This window comes from Gymnoscopelus microlampas, assembly GCF_963454915.1.
Source record: "Gymnoscopelus microlampas genome assembly, chromosome: 8".
NCBI lineage: Eukaryota > Metazoa > Chordata > Actinopteri > Myctophiformes > Myctophidae > Gymnoscopelus > Gymnoscopelus microlampas.
In genome coordinates, this window is record NC_139945.1 from 40,387,972 (window position 1) to 40,414,780 (window position 26,809).

General features: G+C 43.0%; 1 protein-coding gene across 1 annotated transcript; it reads left to right on the forward strand.

Moving 5' to 3' along the window:
* On the forward strand, positions 1-26,484 carry ttc9b (tetratricopeptide repeat domain 9B; the record flags this gene model as incomplete). Its single annotated transcript, XM_084065496.1, is given in 6 exon segments — positions 1-45; positions 47-79; positions 81-83; positions 87-498; positions 25,565-25,747; positions 26,374-26,484. Coding segments are annotated over 6 exon segments (771 nt in total). The 3' UTR covers positions 26,469-26,484.
* Between the last annotated feature and the right edge of the window lie 325 nt (positions 26,485-26,809).

A 26,809-nucleotide genomic window follows, 5' to 3' on the forward strand; every position in this document is an offset into this window, starting at 1 on the left:
ATGCACAGCACTCTGCTCCATCAGTCCTCTCCTCCGACAGAACACACAGCATGGCCCGCTCCACCTGCACCCACTGAGACAGATAGATGGAAGCCAAACAGCATCAGATAAAGAGCCTCAAAAGCTACCCCGAAACGGGTGGCCGGAGTTTAGCGGCGGCCGCGGGTGCAGGAGACGGCAGTGGTGGTGGTGGAGGTGGTGGTGGTGGTGGTGGTGGGTGCCGACCTGGCTCGGTGACTGAAACGGAGATGGAGGCAAAGATCCAGAAAGCCGTTGACTTCAAGGTAGAAGGCCACCGCTGCTACAAGGAGAAGAAATTCCGGGAGGCGATCGGCAAGTACCACCGGGCTCTGCTGCAGCTCAAGGGGGTGCATGTTATCGACGTCGGGACCACGGGCTCCGAGGTCAACCTCCTCAACCAGCCAGCGTCCAAACTGACGGAGGAGCAGCGCAGAGCCGTGGAGATCACGGAGATCGAGTGCTATGACAGCCTGACAGGTGAGCTGCATGCCCGGTGTCGGTAGGTCTGCTTCGACACATAGCTGGAGTTCTTCTGGAAACAGGGAGCTCGTTGCTAGTAGCTATCAGTGGTTCTCAACCTTATCAGGCCGCGGCCCCCCAAAATAGTCATATTTAAACTGGGGACCCCCCATTTTGTTTGACTCCGTTCCACAGATAAATATTGTGAAAATAGCAGATCTACAAGGTAAGCTCACCATTGTGAGCATGTATGTAGATTGGCTATTTTCACAATTTTTGCTTATATCATTTGACAATTTGGCCAATGGTTTAGTTTGTTGATTAGTTTCGTTGCAGTGTGGTCTTTCTCTTTTCTTTCTTTTTTTCTTTTTTTTAGGAATTAAAAATGTCTTAAAAGTCCTTAAATTGTCACTTCACTATCACCTGGGGACCCCCCCCAAAAAAATAATAATGTGGGGACACCCCTGGGGGTCCCGACCCACAGGTTGAGAACCATTGAGCATATGCCACCATTGTTCGTTCCAGTTCATAAGGTTCACAGAAAGAATCGTCTCTAGTTCTGCAGCACCCCCCGATTTACCTTCCGCAGAAAGAAAGCAAAGTGTTGTTTGTCGTATATGTAGAAGCCGCGATAGGACAAAAATAATACATATACTGCGGTGTTAACTGATTACTGATGGACAGCGCGACGGTGCTGATTTAATGGCGATTATGGGGAGCTGTATTTTTTTTTCTTCACTGTCTTTGTCAACCCAATTTGTAACCAAATTATCTTGAGAAATCGATTTGCCAACCAAAAGCTTATTGTGCAATTGACACAGGTTAATTCCGAAATGAGTGCTGCATGCAGCCTATAGTTTGCTTGTGTGTTCCTATAATTCTTATTATCAATGTATTAGCTATCCAATTACTTTGTTTCCCCTCACTCCATTCCCCTTTTTTGTATTAAATGATTTGATAAACAAATTACAGTATCTAGGAATTTCATGTTGGTAAGAACATTTTATAAATATTCACAATGGTTTGGAAACCTTGTGGAATAGACTGCCAGCTATCAGGATATAGGCTATGTAAAATCCCAATATGTTCAGGCTTGTTATAAGGAAAATAATTGTCTCTATATATAGTGGCCATATATTGGTGAAATCTGTGTGCATCCGAGGACAGCTTTGTTGCCATCTATATGGATGAATACATTGCAATTCCAAAACACATTAATTCAATAGATAACGGTTTCGTCTCTCTTTCATCTAAATCCCAGATGATATAAACTGTTCAAATCTCCAGTGTTTACAGTGTTATAACATTCTGGTCAGATTATTGACTACCACATGGTTATTATTGACTAACACATGGAATTCTATAGCAAATACATCTGTAAGACTAGTAGAGGTGAAAATAGTAAGTGATACAATAAGCACACACTGTGGACATATGAGCAATCATGAGCAAAAGTTGTGTAGTCTCATATCTCATAACGCATTTCTAACAACAACAGGTCATCAAAAGTCTCTTGCTCGCCTGAATACAATATTTGTGAGTGGTTGATGGAGTAGACATGTATATTTTGAGAGATCTGGTACAGCCGCACACTGTCTTTCTCTCTTGTTCAATAGAGATTTAATTGGCACTGTTTCTTCAAGGACCTTCTTCAGACATATTGATTGATATGCCTGAAAAAGGTTCTTCAACGAAATGTTGCCTATTAAATATTCATTGAGGAAGTAAAGGCAGTATGCTGGTGTCCCTGATTCCTCAAACAACCATAACAGCAAAATCAACCCTTTTCTCTTTATTACCAAACCTTGAACTTGCTCCCACTTGGGGAAAATGCATAATCATGTTCTCATAAATCCTTACCAAGAGCATGATTAAAAAAGTGAATAACTACCAGCAACATGAACAAAGAACACACTTTCTTTTCTTAAAAACAAACAAACATTTGTTTATTGGATTTTGACAGAAGCATTTCTTGCATATATCAAAAAACACATATCATTGCATTGCCCCATATATAGCCCAATGAAGACAATGTTACATAATCAATTAGTTTTTTGTTTTTTTCCCCCCAAATGAAAAACCAAATGACAAGTCTTACAAGAAATATCAAAGAACACACTTTCTATAAATTAGACAGTTAGTCATTTGTAGTATCTCCTGAAGCTGTAAATTGTTCATAATCACAGCAGAACTAATCCATATTTAAGATGTGGTTAAAGAGAGCCACCTGGTGTGATCTGTGGTGCACATGGGGGTTGTTACATTCTTACATATATGCTGTTAACAAACCGTAAATTACAAGTCATTACATGTGCTCAGATGAGAACTGGTGTCTTGCCTTTGGCAACTGAGGTGAGCAGATTTAAGATTTTCCCGAAGAGCACTACTGGTTGTGATCTAGATGCTACCAAAGATAAATCACATAAGGAAATCTTTGTTAAATAACTAAACAAAATCAAGTTGAAATAAAAATATTTTTCATCTGGTGAAGGGAATAATGTTTGTTGAAATGGCTTTTCAGAGAGGAAGGTTCTGTCTTGACTAGATTTAAAGAGAAAGCCTTCGAGGACAAGACAGGTTCATTTGTGCCCCTGAAAAAATGTAGGCCTATAGGCAGGTGTGTGTGAAGTTTTATTTTTGTTTTTTCTTTTGTTTGTATGATGACTGATGAAGCAGTTGTGTGTTGAAACAAATCAAAACAAGCAAACATTTTCATGCTGATACGGAGAGGCTGACAGAGGCAGTGGGAGCAGTAGTAGTGTAGCTATTGTTGTTGTTGTTTCCGTATCCCAGGCCTACCTACAGCTGGGCATGGGTTGATGCCATGAACCGGAGGTCGGCTTTTTCCGCCCAGTGTTTCATGGAGCCCCCGGGGGAGGCCACTTTGGTGTGAAGGAGTGGTGGAGGAGGATGGAAAAGAGGGAGTGCAGAAGGAGAGAAGGAATGAATGGTTGGGAAAACAAAGAAAGAGAAAGAGAGAGAAAGGAGGTCACTTAACCACTTTCAACCTGGAGTCTCTATTTTGGGCATGGGTAGATACATTATTCTAAAATAATTCAAAAATACCATCTAGAAGCTCACAATGCACTGTGAGTGTTGTCAACTTGTAGATCAGCTATTTTGCTATTTTTGAAATGGGACTTGGTTGGTTAAGGAGGCAGCCTTTGAGAGAAATAGAGAGTGAAGAAAAAGACTAGGAGGGGATGAAGGAAGTGAGTTGACTGCTAGCACGCGATGGGGGGGAATAATTGCTATGGCAACCGTCAGACGTCTTTTTCTCTGTTGTAATAACTCAAAAAACATCCTTTCTGTTTCTACGTCACATACAAAACAAATATGTGGACCTGCATGCATGTGCATGTGTGTGCAGACTCACACGTTTAACACTTATGTCATATAAAAACAATACACCTTAAAACAGAAATCCATTTTGTGAGAGGGAGAGACACTGTGACATTTAAAAACAAAAGGTCCTGGTCCCTGAACCAGTACACTATTTCTGCACACTCTGGGAGTTTGAAGTATAACGCAATATCATTGGCTAAGCACTGGCTGCGCTAACGCCTGAAAACAACAGTATCTAACCTTGTGCCTGAACATAACCAACCCAACAACAAAACACAACAGTATTTAAAGGGATAGTTCTTTTTTTCTATCAATTAGTCACCCCATGGAGACTTGAATTCATGAATATTATTTTGTTTTTGTCGCATTCCTAAGCCAATAATTTCTCCATGGGGTGACTAATCAATAGAAAAACATTTTTTTTTGGGGTGAACTATCCCTTTAACCATACCTACAGTATACTGTACGTACAGTAACTATGTCTAACCTAATGCCTAAACACAACAGTTTTAAACGTAACTAAACTTAAACCTTTTTAAAGTTATACCTGAAGTTAAGCCGGTTCCGTTCGGTTCTGGCTGTTATCGCAATGCACCGTGGGTAACAATGAATAAAACATCCATCAGGCCAAGAATTTATGGTTTATGCTTCATAATCCCAGCTGTAGATTCTGTGATTTCTGCCCTACACCTTGTTACCCAGCGTTGGACAGACGGTGGCCCCTGTGGTTAAGAGCTGCCATTTGATTGGTCAATGTCTCACGCACTGATGCATGATACAAGAGCAGCACTACCACCAGCCACACAGTGCATGTGTATACATATGAATGATTGTGTGTCAGTGTGTGTGTGTGTGTGTGTGTGTGTGTGTGTGTGTGCGTGCGTGCGTGCGTGCGTGCGTGCGTGCGTGCGTGCCTGTTAGGGTGTGTATGTGTTTGTCAATGCATGCCTACTGTATGTGTGTGTGTGTGTGTGTGTGTGTGTGTGTGTGTGTGTGTGTGTGTGTGTGTGTGTGTGTGTGTGTGTGTGTGTGTGTGTGTGTGTGTGTGTGTGTGTGTGTGTGTGTGTGTGTGTGTGTGTGTGTGTTAGAGAGAGAGAGTCAGAGTGTGTTTTATTTTGTTTGTCTCAGCAGTCATAAGCCTGAAGAACAGCAGCTGGCCAAGTTGTGTGTGTGTGTGTGTGTGTGTGTGTGTGTGTGTGTGTGTGTGTGTGTGTGTGTGTGTGTGTGTGTGTGTGTGTGTGTGTGTGTGTGTGTGTGTGTGTGTGTGTGTGTGTGTGAGAGAGAGCAAGAGAGAGTGAGTGAGAGAAAAAGAGAGAGAGAGAGGGAGAGAGAGAGAGGGAGCAAGAGAGAGAGAGTGAGAGAAAAAGAGAGAGAGAGAGGGGGAGAGAGAGAGAGAGAGGGAGAGAGAGAGAGAGAGAGAGAGAGAGAGAGAGAGAGAGAGAGGGAAAGAGGGGAGGAGGTATTCACAGTGTCCTGCCATTCTTGTTGTACCCATGCTGACATTGCTGAGTCTGAGTTTTATTTTCTTCTTGACACGGTCCTTTTCCTTTTGTCATTTTTCCACTGTGTCTTGTGCCAGTCACAGCAACTTTTTAATGACATGGCCTCTCAACAGAAAGAGAGAGTCACAAGTTTCTACATTCTGTTGTCAGCTCAGCACTTCTTTGAAATTTGAAACACAAGATGGTCTGAGGAGTGAACACGAAAAGGGGATTAACCGTGAAAGAACAAAATAGAGGAAATGATCAAATGAAAAACTGTTGATTATTACTGGAAAGATGCCGGTAACTAAGAAGCACATTGACTATAACATTATCGGATGGACAGGGAGTGGACGGTACAAAGTAAGTGTACACGTAATGTATTGTAGGGTCCATTTTTAAGCAAGTTAATAACATGCCAGATTCTGCTTCATAGGATAAAGAAAAATAGAAAGAAATGGCTCACTGTTATGCTACCTGATTCTGTCCAAGTGGGAGATGAGGGATGATGAATGTCCTGTTTGCTGGCCTTGTTTTAAGAAGACATCCCCAGCCACTGTGTCCATATAGGGCTGCATCTAAATGAGTTTCACTACCATCAGCACCGCCACCCACCACCATCACCATAGTAGTATATGTTTGGGACGCAACATGGTGGCTAGTAGTCAGAGGTGGACAAATGATATACTCAAGTAAAGTATTAAAAAGTAGAAATTACGAAGCACATTTACCCCAAAATGTAAAAATAAAAAATAAATAAAAACAATTCAATGGATTTTTGACATTTTCAAAAATAGTGAAAATAACAGATGGCATGAGCGTTGTGAGCTTGTAGATCGGCTATTTTCACTTTATTTGATATTCCCTTCCTAGAAATGTAGTGGAGTCAAAGGCACAATATTTCTGTTTGAAAAATACAGTATTCAAGTAAATATTCACCGCTTCTAGTATAGCACCCTCTACCAACAACCACATACAGCTACTTAATTCCACTCTTGAGAGTGTAAAAATACATGAATTCCTTGAACAGTTTTTTATTAACACTGAGGATTTTACGGTGTCCTTTAATAATATTTATTGTCATCATAGATTTAGAGGTGTAAATCAAAGTGAGAAATTTGTTTTTGTGCAAGCTCGGGGGGCAGAGACAAAAGATAAACAAAGGTATCTGCATATATATACACGCAGCATAATAATCAGCAGGTATGTACATGAGGTTAGACATAAGGTGCAAAAGGTAGCAGCACAACGGTACGTGGTACAGTAAGACATTAAAGCTAAAAGGATAACCCAAAAAAGTCCTGGGGACTTGTTTCCATTGTGGTCCTATTTATTCAATTCATCAACATAGGATACAAAATTATGTTCAGCAGGAAGCGGAGCTATGAGAGATGGTGATTATGAAATACTACTGAAACTCCTCCATGTCCACTGAGAAGAAGCAGCTGTTGACTCCTGTATTGGAGGAGACATGTGGTGTCTGACTACACCCTCCCATGGATGGGACCAACAGTGGGGTTAGTAGTGGCAGGGACCATGTAATGCACTTGTTCTCAATGTGGGGTCCGGGGACTCCTCTGGGGTCCTTGACGGACCAGAAAATGAGAAATAGTTTAAACACTTGAAAACATTTTACAAATCTGGACATATAGGACAATTCGCAGAACACCTAAATTGAGAGGAAAACTGTATATACCGTATAGCGTAGCCTATATGCAGTATAAAAAGCAATTAACGTGATAGTTTTTTTTTTTTAAATAGAAAAGAAAAATGAAGGAGAATTAATCTGTTGCTTCTGCTGCTGTGAATGGAGCCGATCTCTCTTCCTCGCTTTCTTACTCACTCTAATCTCCTCCTGAGTTCTCCAGCTTTGGTCTTTGTGATTTGCTCAATCTGTGTCAATGAATCTCAGCCTTGGGGGAGAGAGAGAGACAGAGAGAGAGGAAGCTGCAGGAATGGATGAGTGGATTCTTTTGTTTCATCAAACCTTTTTGCTATTCAGGCACCGCCACAGCTCTCCGTTTATCGACTCAGTATGATGATTTAGCAATGTGTTAATATAACTCTTGAGTGCAAAAATGGACACTGAAGATTTTACTGTGTTGGCTCTGCACTCACAGACTCAGACATGAATCAGCATATGGGGGTTTGACAGGGTATAGGGTTCATGTATAAAGTAGCTGTGGAGCCATAGGATAATGGATCACTGCCATAGAATGTGGTTCATCCGGAAATGACTGAAGCATAAAAGCAACCTGTGTCATAAACTATTTTTGAATTTGTGTGTGTATGTGCGTGTGAGTGTGCATGCGTTCCAGTGTGCGTGTGTATGCACAATGCACAGTCTCACAGACGTAAAAACGGACGGGTCCATCTTGGGACAATTCTCACACTCCCAACCACACCCTACAGTATATCCCTATCCCACTCAAGTAGGGGTATATAGGATAAGTAGTATCCCTATCCCTATATACTTGATATCCTGGGGTCCCCCAGGGCTCTAGGTCCTAATGCTAGTATTTCCCTCTAACCCAGTAACACGCGGTGAGCTTATAGATCTGCTATTTTCGGCGAATGTTCAGCCCAGAATAGGGACACGGGGTCAAGTGATTAAGTTAAGACTGAAGAAAATGTACACACGAACATAGTGCACACTCGCACGCACGCACGCACGCACGCACGCACGCACGCACGCACGCACGCACGCACACACGCACGCACACAAAAAGTGAACCAGTGGCTTTGCAAAAGCAGAGAATAAAGAAGAATAAAGCTCCTGCCTTTCATCTCCAGCCAAGCTACGTCACAGAGGGATATGGTGTGGAGGGTAGGAAGACGGGTGGAGAAGATGATAAGAGGCAGGACGGGGCTAATACTAAATGGAGGGTGTCAGAGACAAGGAGAGAGAGATGGAGAGAGAAGGACTTGTCCATGAAAAAGAAGGGAGACGGCAGACAGTGAAATGTGCATGGAGTAGTTAAGAGGAGGAGGGGGGTGAGGGGTATGTGTGTGTATGTGTGTGTTGGGGTAGCAGAATGGGAGGTGTGCGAGCGTGTGCCAGGTCTGCAGATGGCGTGGCATTGCTGTGGGGTACACGGCTGGGTGCTCACTCTACTGTACCACGATCACCACCACACTACTCTTTACATCACTTCATCTCCAAAGCTGAAAGAGAGAGAGAGAGAGAGACAGAGAGAGAGAAAGAGACAGAGGGAGAGGGAGAGGGAGAAAGAGAGGGAGAGGGAGAGGGAGAGGGAGAGGAAGAGGGAGAGGGAGAGAGAGAGAGAGAGAGAGAGAGAGTAATTAAACAGAGAGGAACAAAAACATCTTTCGTTTTCAAAACGTCTTTATTTTCCTGTGTATGTGCCCTTCTCGTATTTGTTCTTTTGTTTGTTGAATTTTCTACCTCTAAAATATTCTTTTTTATTTTTAAACTGAGGAATAACGTAAAACAGGAGAAACAAAATAAGAGAGAAGAATTGCAGAATGTGGGAGAGGGACGGGGATTTTGGAGGACAAAATGAGGATGGGTGGACTTTGAGAGTCAGTGCTGAGGCTGAGGGGGTGCCATGAAGGAAATGAGGGGGGTGAAGATGGAGAGGAGCGAGAGAAACTGGACGGAGGACGGTTTAATAGGAACCGATTATGTACAGTAGTCGGGCGAGGGAGATAACAGTAGAGTGACAGGCAGGGGAAGCAAGCGACTAGAGGAGAGAAGAAGAGGATTGGTTGTTGTTGAGTTCATGCAGGGGTACATTTGCATACACGGTAAAGTCCTTAATGGTAATTGAACTGAAATAGAAAGAAAACGGATCCTTACAGGTCCATTTGGTTCCATTTGTACACTCTCCTATGTTAAATGAACACTAGGGATTTTACTGTGTAGCGTTTCTCGCCGGGAGGACGAGGCCAATCCTGATAAATCCCATCCACAGCTAAATTATTACATCACGGCCGAGGCAGGCCTGGACGACTCTGGGCACACTAGTAAATAAGATCCGCTCATCTGTGGAGGGGTGGGGGTTTGAGCAGGGGACGACTGACAGAGAGAGGGGGAGAGAGAGAGAGAGAGAGAGAGAGAGAGAGAGAGAGAGAGAGAGAGAGAGAGAGAGAGAGAGAGAGAGACACACACACACACACAGAGAGAGACAGAGAGAGAGAGAGAGATAAGGATAAAAAGAGTGGAGAAAAAAGAGAGAGAGAGAGTGGACTGAGAAAAAAAGAGAAAGGGTGTTCGAAAGTCACAGCATCAAGTCACAGGAACCTGACAAAGATGTCCTTTCTGACATCCTCAGAGAGAGAGAGACAAAGTGAAATATTCATCAGTACTAAGCTAATAGTCATGACAATTTACTACAGATACACACACACACACACACACACACACACACACACACACACACACACACACACACACACACACACACACACACACACACACACACACACACACACACACACACACACACACACACACACACACACACACACACACACACTCCAGTGGACAGTGCAGAGTAAACAATTTGGCTGTTTATATATTCCACCCGAAAGCTTCATGTTGATAAAAAGCCATATTTCATATCTGAGCTTTCCCCTGCTAGCTCTGGCTTGACATTGAATGCTTCGTTTACATGGGCTGCTCATAGGTGCTGACATTGAAGGCTTATCCCTGTTACACCCTGGCTGTGTTGTCATTGAAATGTAAAGGTTGTGTCGGCTGCATTTTGCTGAACCAGCACTGATGGATTCTGTTGCTACAGTACAGTATATGAGCCTCACTGGGCCAATTTTACATTGGGTTAGCACCAGTACGGAGACTGCGCCAGTTATTTTCCACAGTTGAAACAAGCACACTGAGAGCAGAAGGAATTTAAAATGATGGTATGATAAGGAAAGATTATTACCAAGATGTGAAGATCAAAATGATTAAAAAGATTAAAGATTAAAACAGCCCTACTGTGTAAACTTAGAATCTTTCTCTTTCAAGAGCTAGAGCTGGTTGCCGGGGAGTTTTCAGTGGCTGCCCACTGCTTCACATAGTTAAGATGGGTCAAATGAGGAAGAAGGGATCAATAAAAAATAGCTTAACCTTAGACTTAAAAACAAAAAGGTATTTCTGTCTCTCTCGCTCTCTTTCTTGTGCTCTCTGCAGGAATGTATAGATAGAACACATTTATACATAGTGTGAGTGTATTTTTGCTTTTTGGGTTTGATTAGGGACTCAATTATGTTCTGTAACCAAGTGCGCGATACAAATAGCCTCTACTACTACACTGAGTGTGTGTGGGAGAGTAGGTGTGCTGGTGTGTGTGTTTGTGATCAATTGTATGTGATGTGCTTACTATGTGTCTGTTCCTAAAGCATGGTTGCTGCCATTTTGGGAAATTATGAGAGTTCACGCCTCAGCCATTAACTGGGTACTTATTCAGAACACTTTTACTGCTTATAATCAGATTACAGTCCTGTGAGATTCCACGCCAAACCACTTGGCAGCGTTCTCCGTTGACCTCTCCAGAGACACTCACATCTGTCTTGATACCAATGGACAAAACTGTCCATAACAAAGGCTTTCAAAAAATAAAGTAAGCTAGTATTCTCTACCAGTCATGAATCAATGCTGGCAAGCACACTTCATTTTTGCCCGTAAAATGTAGGATTTTAAAAAGAGTTATTCCTAGATGGTCTCTGATCTGTGGTGGAAGGCAATTGCTTTAGTTATAATAGATGTTTTGACCTGCAGAGCTGCAGGCGAGCATCTGCCCTGTTTCCACAGATGACATCACCAGCCTGCTAATGGCCTCTGAGCGCCACAACAGAATTATGTCTGTGGCTTGGAGTACAATTACAGATATAATCTCAATAAAAATAAGTATATTATGTGTTTTATTTCACTCAACTCACTATCCATCTGAATGTCTGTTTCAACTCAAAAGATACAGGAAAACAATACATTCAGAAGGCAAGGAGATTATGAGAAGTATGATTTGATAATCGGAAACAATAACAAATCAGTGGACAGGGACTACTTCTTCCCCTAAAGAGGAAGACATGCACAACATTGATCTAGCTATCCCTATGCCTTTGTGAGCACACACACACACACACACACACACACACACACACACACACACACACACACACACACACACACACACACACACACACACACACACACACACACACACACACACACACACACACACACACACACACACACACACACACACACACACACCACACACACACACACACACACACACACACACACACACACACAAACCACCAATAGAAGAGAGGAAGGAACATAGTCTATGTCTAAACTCTGAGTGCAATTAGTGGAATGGAGTATTAGATGATTTCGTTCTCAGAGAACTCATAGCGATATTAGCGAAGATAGCTTCCTCACCCGTATAAATATTTTAGCAGCCGAGAATTAAAGTTGAGTCAGCAACTATTTTAGGAGAATAGAACAATGCATGGAGTAGAGATTTAAAGAGTGGAGGTAGAGCCTAAGTTAGGACCTGAGTTTCTTTGCATGGAGACAAGCGTTGAGGAGAGAGGGAGGGAGAGAGAAGGGATAAAAATAGATGCATTTATTTCAATACACTTTGTTACTGATAGAATATCTTCATATACTCATCCTGTAAGAATGTTGTGAACCTATTGCGTCCTGGCTTTTTCATCTGTCTCTGCTCAATGGACAGCAGTTGACACCCATAACTAATTCAGAGGCTTAACCCTTTGCGCAGTGCGTCGGGGTTGTGCCCAGATAACGTGCTGCCTAACTAGCGATATTGGCCTGGACACACCCCTGACAAATTATTTTTTTGTAGACTGTGTGTGTGTGCCATAGATCAGCTAAATAGGGTCCTCTCTTTCTCTCTCTCTCTCTCTCTCTCTCTCTCTCTCTCTCTCTCTCTCTCTCTCTCTCTCTCTCTCTCTCTCTCTCTCCCCGTTAGACCCAACAGAATAATCTGGCTACTTTATTCCCCACTCACTCAAAGGATCACTGTTGCACTGTGGCTAATCCATGCAAATAATGTTTGATGTACCAGCAGTTTCTAGGGATTATAGGCTACAATAGTGCTATCATAGTACCACAGTGTTTGGCGGGGGGGCAGAAAACACCTGCTCATTTGGTATAGCAGACCGTCCCAGACCTCTGTGACACACACACACACGCACACGCACACGCACACGCACACGCACACGCACACGCACACGCACACACACACACACACACACACACACACACACACACACACACACACACACACACACACACACATGCACCTTTAACAGAGAGGCATGCATTAACAACACACATTCAAACATGTGCAACAAGTGTCGAGGGGAATCTTGCACGTTAGGAGACGACTTTCCTGCTGCAGTGCACACCCAGTAAAATAGATAATTTGATAAGTGGTGCATTTATATATAGCACCTTTTTCCAAATTGCTTTACGGTGTGCATTACATTCACCCATTCACACACCGACGGCAGAGGAAACCATGCAAGACACAAACCTACTCATTGGCAGTTACTAGAGATTCAGTGTCTTGCTCAAGGACACTAACCAAGGGGGAGCCAGGGATCGATCCGGGAACCTTTCGTTTTCTCAAGCAGCTCTCTACCTCCTGAGCCACTGCCACCCCATTTGCACTACTTGTTCCAATTAAATTATTTCAATTATTATTATTTGAATTTCATTCAAGTTAAAGGGATATTTCACTTTAAAAAAAAACTTTTGGTCATTTTATCGTCTACTCAGGCCTTTGTGAGCCCCCCAGACAGTTTTTAAGTTGCTCGATTCAGTATTTAGACATTTGATATTAATTTTATCAGACACGCCCCCTTCCCATGCAAACCCATTGTAACTTCAAACTCCATTTTAACCATGTTAGATTAGATCGAAAACACCCTTGGTTCTGGTGACTCACCCTGCCCTCCTAATGTGTGAGGGGCCGTGTTTTTCCAATTACTTCTTTCATTTATTTTATTACATTTTTTTATTGTATTTTATTTTTTTCATTTTGCCAAAAATATATAAAAAATAAATGAAAAAAGTAATTGAAAAAACACGCCCCCCTCGCGTATTAGGGGGGTGGTATGAGTCACCAGAACCAAGGACGGGTGTTTTTGATGAATCTAACATGGTATCAACATGTCTAATATTTTCACAGAAATAAATGGTCTAAATATTAGCCTCCACTTTCAATTGCCCGGTCAGATTACAGATCTACCGAAGACCCTGGCTGTTATTGTTACAGAAGTGGGTTGCAAATGGATGAAACGTACCATTTTCATATCACATTCATACAGTAAATAAGCCAAGCAGAAGAAGTTTCATAGATAAATCTTTTTTTTTTAACATACTTTTCCTTGATGTTAAAAAATGTAAGGATTGTGCGAGGGCACACTTCAACAGTATCAACAAGACAATATCACAAGCCGTGACATCAGAGAATAAGCAACCTGGACGATTCATATGAGATGAACAACATCACATGTACATAAAAAGTGCGAGCAGAGAGAAGAAAGGTGAGCTACGAAAGGAGAAGAGAGGGACAGAGAGATGGTGGGTGATAAATATGCAGCGGTTGGTGTAGGTAGACGATAATGCTGTGTCACGTCAGTGCAGAGAGTGATGCCACTCCAGCCCTGCCCTTCTCAATAACAAGGATAGGCGTCTATACAAGGCTGAGCAGGGGAACTATTATTAGTGGGCATGGAGAGGACAATGACATACGACACTGTCCGAGATCTGTGGGGCTGACTTCTTATAACAAAGTGCATGAGAGGTAAATAAGATAAAAATATACACTTCGGCCAAACCGTGACATGGGATATGTCCAGTGAAAGGTGATAGTGGGGCCACACAGAAAGGGGACCGGCCAGGGGTTTGAGCGGAGAATTGGCCGATCTTCAATCTGAGGTGAACGGAATGGGATGGAAGGAGGTGGATGAGTGAAGGATGTGGACAGAGATTAATGTGTGACAGCTCAAGGGAATATGGGAGGGAATGAGGACATTGTGTGTGTGTGTGTGTGTGTGTGTGTGTGTGTGTGTGTGTGCGTGTGCGTGTGCGTGTGCGTGTGCGTGTGCAGGGCCGTGTTTATGCACAGGCAATGTAGGCACATGCCTATGTCTTGTCGGGGGGGGGGGCCGAAAAATGCCCCCAAAAAAAATTTTAAAAAAAATTAAAAAGTTTTTTATTTTTTTTTATTTTTATTAAATAACATAAGCCTAACCTAACCCTAACCCTAACCCTAAAACCGAAATAAAGTAACAAAGAAACGCCCAAAAACGGCCACAATCCGCGAAATAACCGCAAAATTTCGCGCGCGCGCGCTTCGCGCGCGCGCATGGGTCGCGCACATGCACGCGCGCTGCGCGCGCGTGCATGTGCGCTGGGGGGGGGGGGCCCGAAAACTGTCCGTTGCCTAGTGCGCATTTTGACATTAACACGGCCCTGTGCGTGTGCGTGTGCGCGTGCGTGTGCGCGCGCGCGTGTGTGTGTGTGTGTGTGTGTGTGTGTGTGTGGCTTCTATTACAGGTCCTCCATCATGCTGTATAAGCATTCTACTGTGAAGCCAAGCATGTTTAGCCTGTGCAATGATGATTCTGTGTTCTCTAACATTTCAGCTAACACCCCTGATGTCATTGTTGTTAATGAAAACCATAGGGAGGTGTACTCGGCTGTACTTTTTATTACAGCTTAGAGGAAGCCTTCCTAACCAAAGTGCTAAAATATCATCAGCTAGAGCAGACCATCTCTCAGCTAGGCTACAGATGTAAACTTTTGGTTTTCATCTTTGGTAGCCTAGGGCACGTGCACAGGTTGGTTGTGAGGGGCCTTCAAATGGCCGGCCTCTCCAAAAGGAGGGCTAAACAATTAGCAAGGTACTGCTCAATATCAGCTATTATAGGAAGCTGCTCAATTTGGAGGAGGCGTTGTTTCCTTTACCCATGATTGTAGTCTGCTGTGTTTGACATTTATGCCAACATTATTGTATGTAACAATGTTCTGACTTATATGCACTTTGTAACTGGCTGTTTTCCCATTATCTGACTGCACTGACAGTGTTTATGTCCTTTGTACAAGGTACTCTTGTACTTCTGTTTATGTGGACATAAATAAATATTTCGTGTGTGTGTGTGTGTGTGTGTGTGTGTGTGTGTGTGTGTGTGTGTGTGTGTGTGTGTGTGTGTGTGTGTGTGTGTGTGTGTGTGTGTGTGTGTGTGTGTGTGTGTGTGTGTGTGTGTGTGTGTGTGAGAGAGAGAGAGAGAGAGAGAGAGAGAGAGAGAGAGAGAGAGAGAGAGAGAGAGAGAAAGTGAGAGAGCATCAGGGAGGCGTTATTATGAATCCCACGCCGCGTCCTGGATTTAGACCCGCCTTACGTGTCTGATTGGCTCCCCGGCAGGCATAGTTTTACTGAGGTTAGGGTTAGGGTTAGGGTTAGGTTTAGGCATAGTCTTACTGAGGTTAGGGTTAGGGTTAGGGTTAGGTTTAGGCATAGTTTTACTGAGGTTAGGGTTAGGGTTGAGGTTAGGTATAGGCATAGTAGCAAAAACGAGAACTGTCACTCACAGCGACTACTGACCAATCACAGCGCCCGCTCAGCGGGTTTGCCACGACGCGGTGTGGGAATCATAATAACGCATCAGGGAGAATGATGGGTTCCCCTCCATCTGCTATTATATTCCTCCAGAACTAATTACAGGGTGATGAACAGCAGACTGATCACCACCGGCTTTAAATTAGCTCACGGCGTCTCGTCGGATCTGAGTGGGGGATGGGGAGGTTAGGAGAGGAGAGGGATAGAGAAACAGAAAGAGGGCCAGACTCCAAAGATGGTATGGAGGAGAGCAGTACAGTACAGCACAGCATAAAGTAAAATCCTCAGTGTTAACTCTGACAATTTTCTTTAAACATGCATAGGCCTGTGTGGTTGTGTTGTAGGGTGGTTTCCTCAGGGTATGTGGCCTCATTAGCATTTGATCTCTGTTTCAATTTGTTTTTCTTTTGTGATTTTCCAGAGCTATTCATTGGTTGTTGGGTGTTATGTGGCCAGTAGATTCTCAGGATGTGCAAGCATCTGTTTAAGAAGGTTTGCAGTTAATTGGTTGTTGCTTTTGTGGCTCTCCATGTTTCTGACCCATAAAATAGTTTTTTTTTTCTTCGCACAATAAAAACAGTACAAAGGTAGCATTATTAAAAGACAGAAAATGTGTGCAGGTGAGAAAGGAAACCCATATAGGGCTTATACAAGATTCTCACCTAAAATAATAAACAAGAAGTTAAACATAGTAATCAAACATAAAAAATGACAAACAGAAAGTACCTTGTGTGCAGACATTTGACATTTGAGTTGAAGACTCCATTGAGCCATTGAAGACTCCATTGAGCCATTGAAGACTCCATTGAGCCAATATACCACCTGTGATCTCTGTACATTCTTCTAGGCAAATGAAGGCTTTGCTTGGAGTAAACATATCTTGATTTATTCCTCCTTGATATGACTAGGGTGTCACTGTCAGGATGTAACCCCAAAATAATATAAACAATAAGGATGTTCCTTTATTCTATTGGGCTCTTGATGTGATATTTATACTTCTTCTTATGTTAATTGCTCCCTGTTAAAGTGGAATAACTCCTGTTTGATCAGGTGTAATCTATTTTGCAACATTTGTCTGTATTCTTTGTGCCATAATATTGGTAAATATTTTCCAGTCATTGCATAACATGCTCTTGGTCTAGTACATTCCTCACATTTAGTTTAGGTCCTTTCCTCTTTATGTTTGTGGAGGATCCCCTCTTGATAACAACGCATATATTGTATAAAGACTTGCACTAGTATTGGTGTACTCTGTTCTGCAAAGACTTCATAGAATTCTCTGCAGGAAATCTGTCTGTTCCTGGTGATATATTATTGTTAAGTGATTTAATGGTTTTCAAAACTTCCTGTTGTGTTATTGCTTTTATCATATCAAGTGCCTCTTCCTCTGTTAGTGATGGTAAATGTATTTTAGAAAATAAGTCTTTGATTTGATTCTTTACCAAAGTGGTGTCTGCATATAAATCTCTATAAAAAAGCTCCGAAAGCTTCCGCTATATATTTTGGTGATGTCAAAGTTTCCCCCGATTTTGGTGGTATTAATGTTTGTAACCATTTTACTTGTTTGGGCCTTGCTGGTATAACCATTTCATAATTTCACCTGGTTTGGGAAGAGTATAGCTCCTTCAGCCATGTATGTTAAAAGTTCTGTCTATTTGTTTTCAGTTGCAAAGGTGATTTCTTTATTGGATGTCATTTTGTGTTCATTCTCGGTTCTATTTTCGGCAAAGTGATTTGTTGTAGAGGGAAACAAGGAGGGGGGCCTAGTATAGACCCCTTTTCCTCGTACTTTACAGTCAGGTTGCAAATACTACGCTGTAGTTAACTAACCAGCTTGAAGTCTCATGTGAGCTAAGACTCTTTCCCAAAGCAGTTTTTTTTGCAGCCTTAGGGGCCGACTGTGTCCACAGAAAGTGTTGTATGTATGTCGTATAAGCGGAGGAGCGCTTTGAATTTGTCCAGTTTATTGACACCCACACAATGTTTGAACCTATCAACCGTTGCTGTGTTCGGGCATTGTGTCATCTACTGTCCGTTAATAGCACAAATAGCCCTAGCTGAAACAGTGGTAAACATGGACCTCTCATGGTTATGGTAACGCCAAATTCTGGTCATAAATGACCAGGTTGTCAGACACAGCCGGGGAATCAAACGTGACATTGATGAGCGGCGCTCCACTCCAAAAGTTTAACTATCCTCTGCTTGAAGTGTCCATCACACTTCGCCAAAAAACGATGGATACAGAGAGTGTTGAAACGTGATGCTCGGCAGAAAGGTCCTGGCAGGCCAAAGAGTGCTTTCTATGGACACAGCGTCTTAAGCAGTAATACTGTAGTTCTTCATTTGGGTTTTCTGAATCATCCAAAAACTCTAGGCTAAAGCATCCAATTTACGTGTATATGAAAATGGCATCTTTATTAAAACCGTACAGATATACAGTAAGCATGGAGGAATGATTCAGAGTTGTTTAGGTCTATTCTGTTGTTTATCGGTCCTATTGGCATTGACCTCTGTAGAGATCACTGTGGATGGAGCTAAATGGCCAATCTGTCTGACCAAGGTGGAAACAATAATTGTCTCTTGTCACGGTCCGCTCCTCGGGCCGTGGACTTTGATGTTATTATTTAGACCGCCATTGCCCTTATATGGTCGTGGACACTTTAGGCCTGTTCTGTAGGCCTGTCACGGTCCACGCACTCTGACTTTATTATTTAGACCTTCCTGCCCTTATAAGGTATTGGACTTATTAGGCCTTGCCTCTGTTCTGTATGTAGTCTTGTTATTCTGTTACTCTGTTGTTGTTGTTGTTGCCCTGCTGATGTTCTGTACCTTATTTTGTAGTATTGTTTCCTGTTGTGCCTAGTTACTGTTACCTCTCTTGTCTCACCTCCCTGTTGATTAGTCATGTTCTCCTCCTGTGTCCTCTTAGTCCCTCAGCCTATCCCAATGTTGATTGTCTGTTGAGTTCACCTGTGTCTTATTAGTTCCCTGTCTATTTAAACCCTGTGTTTGCAATGTACCCTTGCTTCTTCATTGTCGAATGTTATGTGTAGTATGCCTTGGTTCCAGTTCCTGCTTGTATTAATACCTTTTCAGTCAATAAACCCGTTAAACTGACCTGTTCTGCCTCTGACTCTCCTGCATTTGGGTCCTACAATCCTGCCCTGGCTCAAACCGTGACATCTCTGCACTTACTGTATGTTTCACCAACACTTTTCTCATTTTGTCTGCTGTATCTCTCCCCTTGATGCCTGTCTCCATGTGTCCAGCCCTGTGTTTAGCATCGCTCAATATCGCACAGAGGCTCTCGTTATCTTTTCTCTCTGCCGTCTGTCTCTGGATTGGTTGGCTCAGTGCTATCTTTTTCTGTCCTCCATTGCCCTCTGTCTGTCTTATCTACTCTATACTTCTACCTTTCTTTCTTGTGCTCGTTATGGTTCCTACTTTTTCCCTTGGCTTTGACCGTTTCAGATACATGAAAGGCCTGTCTCTTTGCAGACTCTGAAAATAAACGCCTTGGGTAGACCGGTTGGATTCCTGAAAACACACACACACACACACACACACACACACACACACACACACACACACACACACACACACACACACGGAGCCTCTCACACTTGCACACACAAACCCACAGTTGACAGCTGCCATTACACCTGTTGGGGTTTCTCCTGAAAAGCATGATCACAAAGTAAATTTAGAACATTTTCCTCCAGTATGTTGTCTTGTTAAAGTCTGCCCAGTGGTCAGATATGATAGCCTTCAGCACAACAAGGCTATTATCTCTCTCTCTGTATGTCTCTTTCTCTTTCTCTCTTAATCTCTTTCTCTCTTTCTCTCTTTCTGTGTCTGTGTCTGTGTCTTTGTCTCTGTCTGTCTGTCTCTCTTTCTCTCTCTCTCTCTCTCTCTCTCACACACACACCTCTCGCATGCACATTATGTTCATGCTCATCAGTCCTCTGTCCTTCCATCTCATGTTTCATCATCCATCTCTTCTTCACATGCAAGTCACCTATTACGTAACCACTTTAACCCCCCCAGACTTAGTCAAATGGACCTGAGTTGCAAATGTACTTGGACTGCTTTTTTCTATCAACGCCAGATCTATGAGCTTGTAGATCTGCTATTTTTTGGGCTAAAACTAGCTTGAAACTAGCTTTTTTACTATTTAACATTGCTTTTTAATGATTTAAAAGGCTAATTAATTTGAAAAGTTCAGCAAAAATAGTCCCTAGAGAACTACAACCAAAAGTAAATCATCCTGGACTCTTTAACCATCCAATCATGCGTAGCCAGCACTGATATTCAGGCACGGTTGGTAACATTTTAATGCAGATATGGTAAATAAATGTAAAAATAAATCCATAACAATAACTGGAAAATAGTATATGTTTATGTCATATATGGTTGAAGCTGTGAATAAACATGCGTTGACACCGGAATGGTGCTTGTACAGTAATGAGTCCCTGCGTATACGTTAGGGTGTGTGTCTATGTGGTACAGTAGGGTGTCTCTGTCTCTGCCTGACTGGCTCCTGATGATCCTGTCATTATCACATCCTTAATGCATCTCACCACACTCACCATTTCCTCTGGCATACCATCCATCTGCCTAATGGCTCAGCAGGGTGCGGCTGGACATTCATCACTTGTGCAAACTGTGTGTATATGTACAGTATATTTGTTTCTATTTGTGTTTCTCTCTTTGTGTGTCTGTCTGTACAGTGGTGTGTGTGTGTGTGTGTGTGTATGTGTGTGTGTGTGTGTGTGTGTGTGTGTGTGTGTGTGTGTGTGTGTGTGTGTGTGTGTGTGTGTGCGTGCGTGCGTTTCTCTGGGTATTGCTGTGAAGTTATGTATCTTTCGATCTTTGTTTGCATCCACATGTGCTTTTGTGTGCTTGTGTACATATACAGAATGTATGTCCCAGCATGTGTGTGTTTGTGTATCTTGTGTAAGTGAACTCTCCAGCTGCATCAGACATTATAGGCCAATATAGACTGTAACCAGATCCCTTGAAAGCTGTGTCAGTGGAGAGGAGAGGAGAGGAGAGGAGAGGAGTGCTGTCTATGGAGAGGTGTACAGGAGGGGTAGAGCTATTGTGTGGAGAGTGCTAGAGTACAGTTAAGTAATTCATCTTCAATCGTCTCACTCTCTACCATCAATGGGCTGACTCGTCTCAAAATGAGACGGTTCTCAAACATTCAATAGTTTGTGCCTGTAGCTCTCCCTCTCTGTGTGTGTGTGTGTGTGTGTGTGTGTGTGTGTGTGTGTGTGTGTGTGTGTGTGTGTGTGTGTGTGTGTGTGTGTGTGTGTGTGTTTTTGCTATCTTCCCAATCATGTTTTCAATGCAAACAAAGGAACATCACTTTAATATCATGGGCAAGATAAAACGTAGTCACTAACGCATGCACACACACACACACACACACACACACACACACACACACACACACACACACACACACACACACACACACACACACACATGCAATACTGTAAATTCAATCTATAAACACCAAAACATATTGATCAGTATTGAACAGGTGTGTCTCTTGACATCTGTGGTAAATTATTCAGTGTGATGGACTCATGTTGTCGACAGGCAAGGCCACATGTAACCAACAAAGCTCCATTATCTGCTGTTCTTTGAGGAAAAACGCCTTCTCACTCACTGTATTGGCTTGTCATCCAATTTGTTCCTCTGCAGCCACGCACGCACGCGCGCACGCAGGCACGCACGCGCGCACGCACGCACGCACGCACGCACACACGCACAATATCTAATAATATACTGTCTGTTGGCACTAACAACCAGCATTGGGGAGGTAGTTATTTGCTGTACATACACTGTGAAGAGATTCAAATACAGTGCATGCATACACATAAAACATGCACACATAGACGTGCACGCACACACACGCACGCACGCACGCACACACGTAACGCACATGCGCACGCGCACACACACACACACACACACACACACACACACACACACACACACACACACACACACACACACACACACACACACACACACACACACACACACACACACGCATGCGTGTAAGCAGACCTCAATATATATGGGAAGGTGACAGGTAATGGACCCTCCCCCACCTCTTCTGTTTGGCCCTCCATCACCGCAGCTTAAGTCACCTTTATGTCCCCATATCTCCCCCCCACCCCCCTTCTCCCACTGCAGCCTGGTTCCACCCCTCCTCCCCCCACCCTCCTCCTCTGTCTCTCACTCCTGACTCACTCTGCCTTCCAGCTAATAGACCCTGACTCATGCTGTTCACTGTGCTGTCTGTGTGTCAAGGACAGACTGAGGGTAGCGGTAGAGAGGGAAGGGGCGCTTTATTCACAGTTATCCTGGATTACATGTCACTATTTCTAACAGCAAATGCACACATTTTTTAACGTTTTTATGTTGCAATGTGACACAGCTCAAACGTCTCTTTATTCCCTTTTAATTGTTCATATATTTCTTATGTATGTTTCTCATATTTGCGTTGAATGTAAATGTGTTTTCTCATGCCAATAAAGCTCAATTGAGTTGAGTTGAGTTGAGTTGAGTTGAGTTGAATTGAATTGAATTGAATTGAATTGAATTGAGTGAGGGTGGAGGGTGTTAGAGCAGAGTGGAACAGTCATTGGAGACAAGGAGAAGAGAAGGAGAGATGGCACTGAAAGAGAGGGGAGAGGTGATTAGCTGAAGACCAGAAGATAAAATAACAGGCAAATAAAGATATAGAGAAAAGGAATCAGAGGACAAACGCATACTGTATGATGTGGCATGGGTGGTGAAGGTATTGTAATAGTTGAGGCAAGATGGAAGCCAAACCCACAAGAGTTTCTGATTATGAAGGAAGCAGTGATTGAGCGATCACATATCCAAGCCATCAGCAGGCAGTTAAAGTGGACTAAAAGCTGTGTGTGTGTGTGTGTGTGTGTGTGTGCGCGTGTGCGCGTGTGTGCGTGCGTGCGTGCGTGCCCTGTATGTGTGAGTCTTTACTAATGAAGTTATCTGCACCTAAGCTGATCTCAGAGCAGCTGAGAAGTGCTACTGCAAGGCACATCTACGTATAGGATTGATGACTGTAATGAAACACTAGTGTTTCTCCTAAGTACTCACTGAGTTGTGCTTCTTGGCAGTACTTTTAACTACTTGTATGTCTGCTGTTTGCAGTTCAGCTCGGTCGGTTTTGTTAAGGTTTGATAAGGTATCTTTCAATTCATAGCTTACTCTTTCTTTAATTCAATCTGCATTTCTTTCTGCAGTTTTCTTCACAACCTGAGTCACCGTCCTCTCCTCTCCACTTTTAACTACTTTCCACACACCTGCTAAGTCAGGAAAATAAAGCTTAAGCATCTCCACCAGTCTAAAGGTGTGACAGCTGTGTTAGCTTAATATTCTATAGTTTTCACGGCTGTCTCAATAGCCTCAAATGTCGAGAAATGACTCTCGTACCATAGGGCACAAAGTGCTTGCATGGTTTTTGTCTCTTGTGCATTGCTATTTATAACCAGCTCACTGGCATACTGAGGAAATAGTGTGGTGGCTAAAATCTACTGTGGCTGTATTGAAAGAGCGAGTAGGGTGTCAGCTAAATCATTCACTCTTGGTCATTTCTTCCTATGATGTTCTAGACCAAGTGCTTGCAATTGAGATTGCATTCAATCAGACACAGCCTATAGCAAAAACACTGTATATGTTTTTTTAAATGTAATTGATATGGGAGGCAATGACACAGGAGGTACAGCAGCCGTCTGGGATATCATTGTATCCCTGGCTCCTCCTGTCTTCATATCGAAGTGTCCTTGAGTGAGGTACTGAGCCACTGTTGCTAATAGTTAGGATTTATCAAATGCAGAGACTGAATTTTCTTATGGGCTTCAATAAATGTTCAAACTTGAAGAAAGGCCAATGCATACCTACAAAAGTTGGTGACAGGACAAAAGGAGGGTCCAATTGGACAAAAAGAGAGATCCCGCACAATGTCTGGGAACTTGCAAGAAGTCCCATTTCTGTATAATATAATAAATGTTCAATTATATATTATTGTATATTACAAGCAGAAAACATTATCAGCTTATGTTGATCAGCGTGTTCAGGGTAATTGCATGGGTGGAAAAGGCTCTGTCCCTCCCTCTCTCCATGGCTGTATATCTCTCTTTGTCTCTCTGTCTGTCTTTCTCTCCTGTATAGTCTAGCTCGGGGTTGACGTCATACACCAGCGCACAGACCCGTCATCATGCCCGAAACATTTTTGCTGTCAACATGCCTTCTACGTAGTCAGTCTAAGACACCATTGCAGTGCAGTGCAATGTTTGTCCCTGAACATTTCTGCTGTCCTCCCCATTATTTTGTCCAGTACATATACAGTATATGGGCATATCTGTGCTCGTGCCACAGACAGACATACAGGCAGACAGGCCTGGCGGAGACCTGCGTTCCGAGGAGCACACTTTTCTACTTGTGATTATCATCATTACACTAACTAATAATGTCCAGAATGAAGGCAATCTTGTTGATGAACTGTATTCCAATGTAACAGAGAGTCTATTAGTTATTGTCTCCACCAGGCCGAAAGACATGGCCGAGACTATGTTTTGCACCCTGTCCATCCGTTCGTGTGTCCGTGTGTCTGTGTGTCTGTGTGTTCGTCTGTGATCAGCTAATCTCCGGCACCGTTGGCTTGATCGCAGCGAAACTGTGCACACACACTCCCTGGATGCCAGAGCTCAACCTCTGCCACCAGTAGGCCGATTTTTGCAAAAGTTTTTTTAATTTCAAATCAGCCTCATAGTGGCATAGTAACAGGCCGATTTGTGTTTGTACCAATAAATTCACAGATCTGTGTAAAACGTTGTATGCACACTCCAAAGAGGCCAAAGTAAAACCTTGTCCTGCATTTTTCACATCTGCCTTTTATTGCGCCCTCAGGCCGCCACCAGGCCACTACTAGGCCGACTTATGTAAAACTGTTTATTTTATGTTACTCCTTCAGATTTTATAAAAAATGTACGCGAATCAATATACACATGATCTCTAAGTTCATGTGATCAAGACGGATCCGTTTGATTTTTCATATTCCGTCCTGGTTGGCTAAGATATCTAAAGTTAGGAGTGGCCCGTTTTGTACAAAATGCCGCAAATCATGAACGCAGCGTACGATTGCGGTGAAACTTTGCACACACTTTCGCACTACGTTGAGGAAGACATGCCACCCTTTTAACATTGACTATATTACAGTGCCACCAGGAAGCTGATTTTTGCAAAACATTTTCTTTACATTACTCCTACAAATGTTGTCCAAACATCATGCAAATCGGTACACATAATCTCTATAGTCAAGTGATCAAGACTGATTCGTCTGATTCTTCCTATTCCATCCTGATTGGCGAATTCCCAACATTGCTGGCCCACAATAACCTACCTGACTTGGCTCTGAGGAGCACTTTTTCTAGTAAGATAATCGAAACCTCTCTAACATCAACCACAAATTCTCTCAAGAAAAGAAAAACAAACAAATCTCCACTATAGGAATAATTTTGTATATTAATTTAAATTGTAAATTGGAGATAAATGGCTTCTTCCTGTGTTTCTGTTTCTCCGTCTCCTCAGCATGCCTCTTGCAGTCAGAGCTGGTGAATTATGAGCGTGTGAAAGAGTATTGTCTGAAGGTGCTGAGTCACCAGAGAGACCACTTCAAGGCCATGTACCGTGCTGGCATTGCCTTCTACCACCTGGGCGACTATGAATGTGCCCTACGCTACCTGCGTGATGCCAAGAACCGTGAGCCTACAGGTGAGATGTGGCGTTCAATTGGTTTCCAATGTTCACCCCTCCTTCTGCACCTTCTGCTTCGATTGATGCTAGCAATTGACCAAGATATGGCTACCATGCAGACATACTGTATCTTGTTCACTCGTTCTCATGTGTTTGTTACTTCTGAACCACTATGTTAAGAATGGAATTTAGAGACCATGTTATTTAAACAGATGCTGGGTTCATTGTTTACCTGGGTTCCTAGTTTCTTCAGGCACTATACAGTCTCTCTGCATTCTATGTATGTGATTAGTCGCTCTGGATGAGAGTGTCTGCTAAATGTCTAAATTGTAACTGTAATTTTAAATGTAAAGTTACCTTTACAGGAGCTGTCCATGCGGGCACATAGTGACACCTAAATGAAACACACACAGTTATATTACTTTCAGTTGTGTTTAACCCATCAAAATGTCTGCTGTGAAAATAGTCTCTTGTGAAGCAACAGTGACCTGCATTCACTGTATGAAAGGTGTCAAACAAATACATTTTAGGATGATCAATCTTTTCAAAATGACTGAATAAAAACGAGTTTATCCTAGTATTTGTGTGGCTAAACACACCTGTTTCTTTATGTCTACCTGCTTCCCTCCGTCTCTGTGATGAAGACACCAACGTGCTGCGCTATATCCAGCTCACAGAGATGAAGATGAGTAAGAGTGGGCAGCGGGACAGAGAGAGTGGCAAAGAGGCCCTGGGCTAAACCCTTGACCTTTCACCTTTCTAACACTTCGACCTATGACCCACGAACCGCCCCACATCCACCCTCCCTCTACCTCCTGTCCTCTCCTACTGAGCCCTGACAGCACAGTCCGTGGAGGAGGCGGACCCGTAGCTCCCACCAGAGATGGACCAGAATGGGAGGCGTAATCGAGCTCTGTCTGCAACTACGACCCCCACAACCCACCCACCCACAACCCCACCTTGTCTTCTTACTCTGCTATCTCATCCCTTTATTCCCTTTCTCCCTTGGGTGCTGTGTTTCTCATCCCTTGATGCAGACCGTCAAGCCAACGGAAACAGAAATATGAATAAAAAACAAAA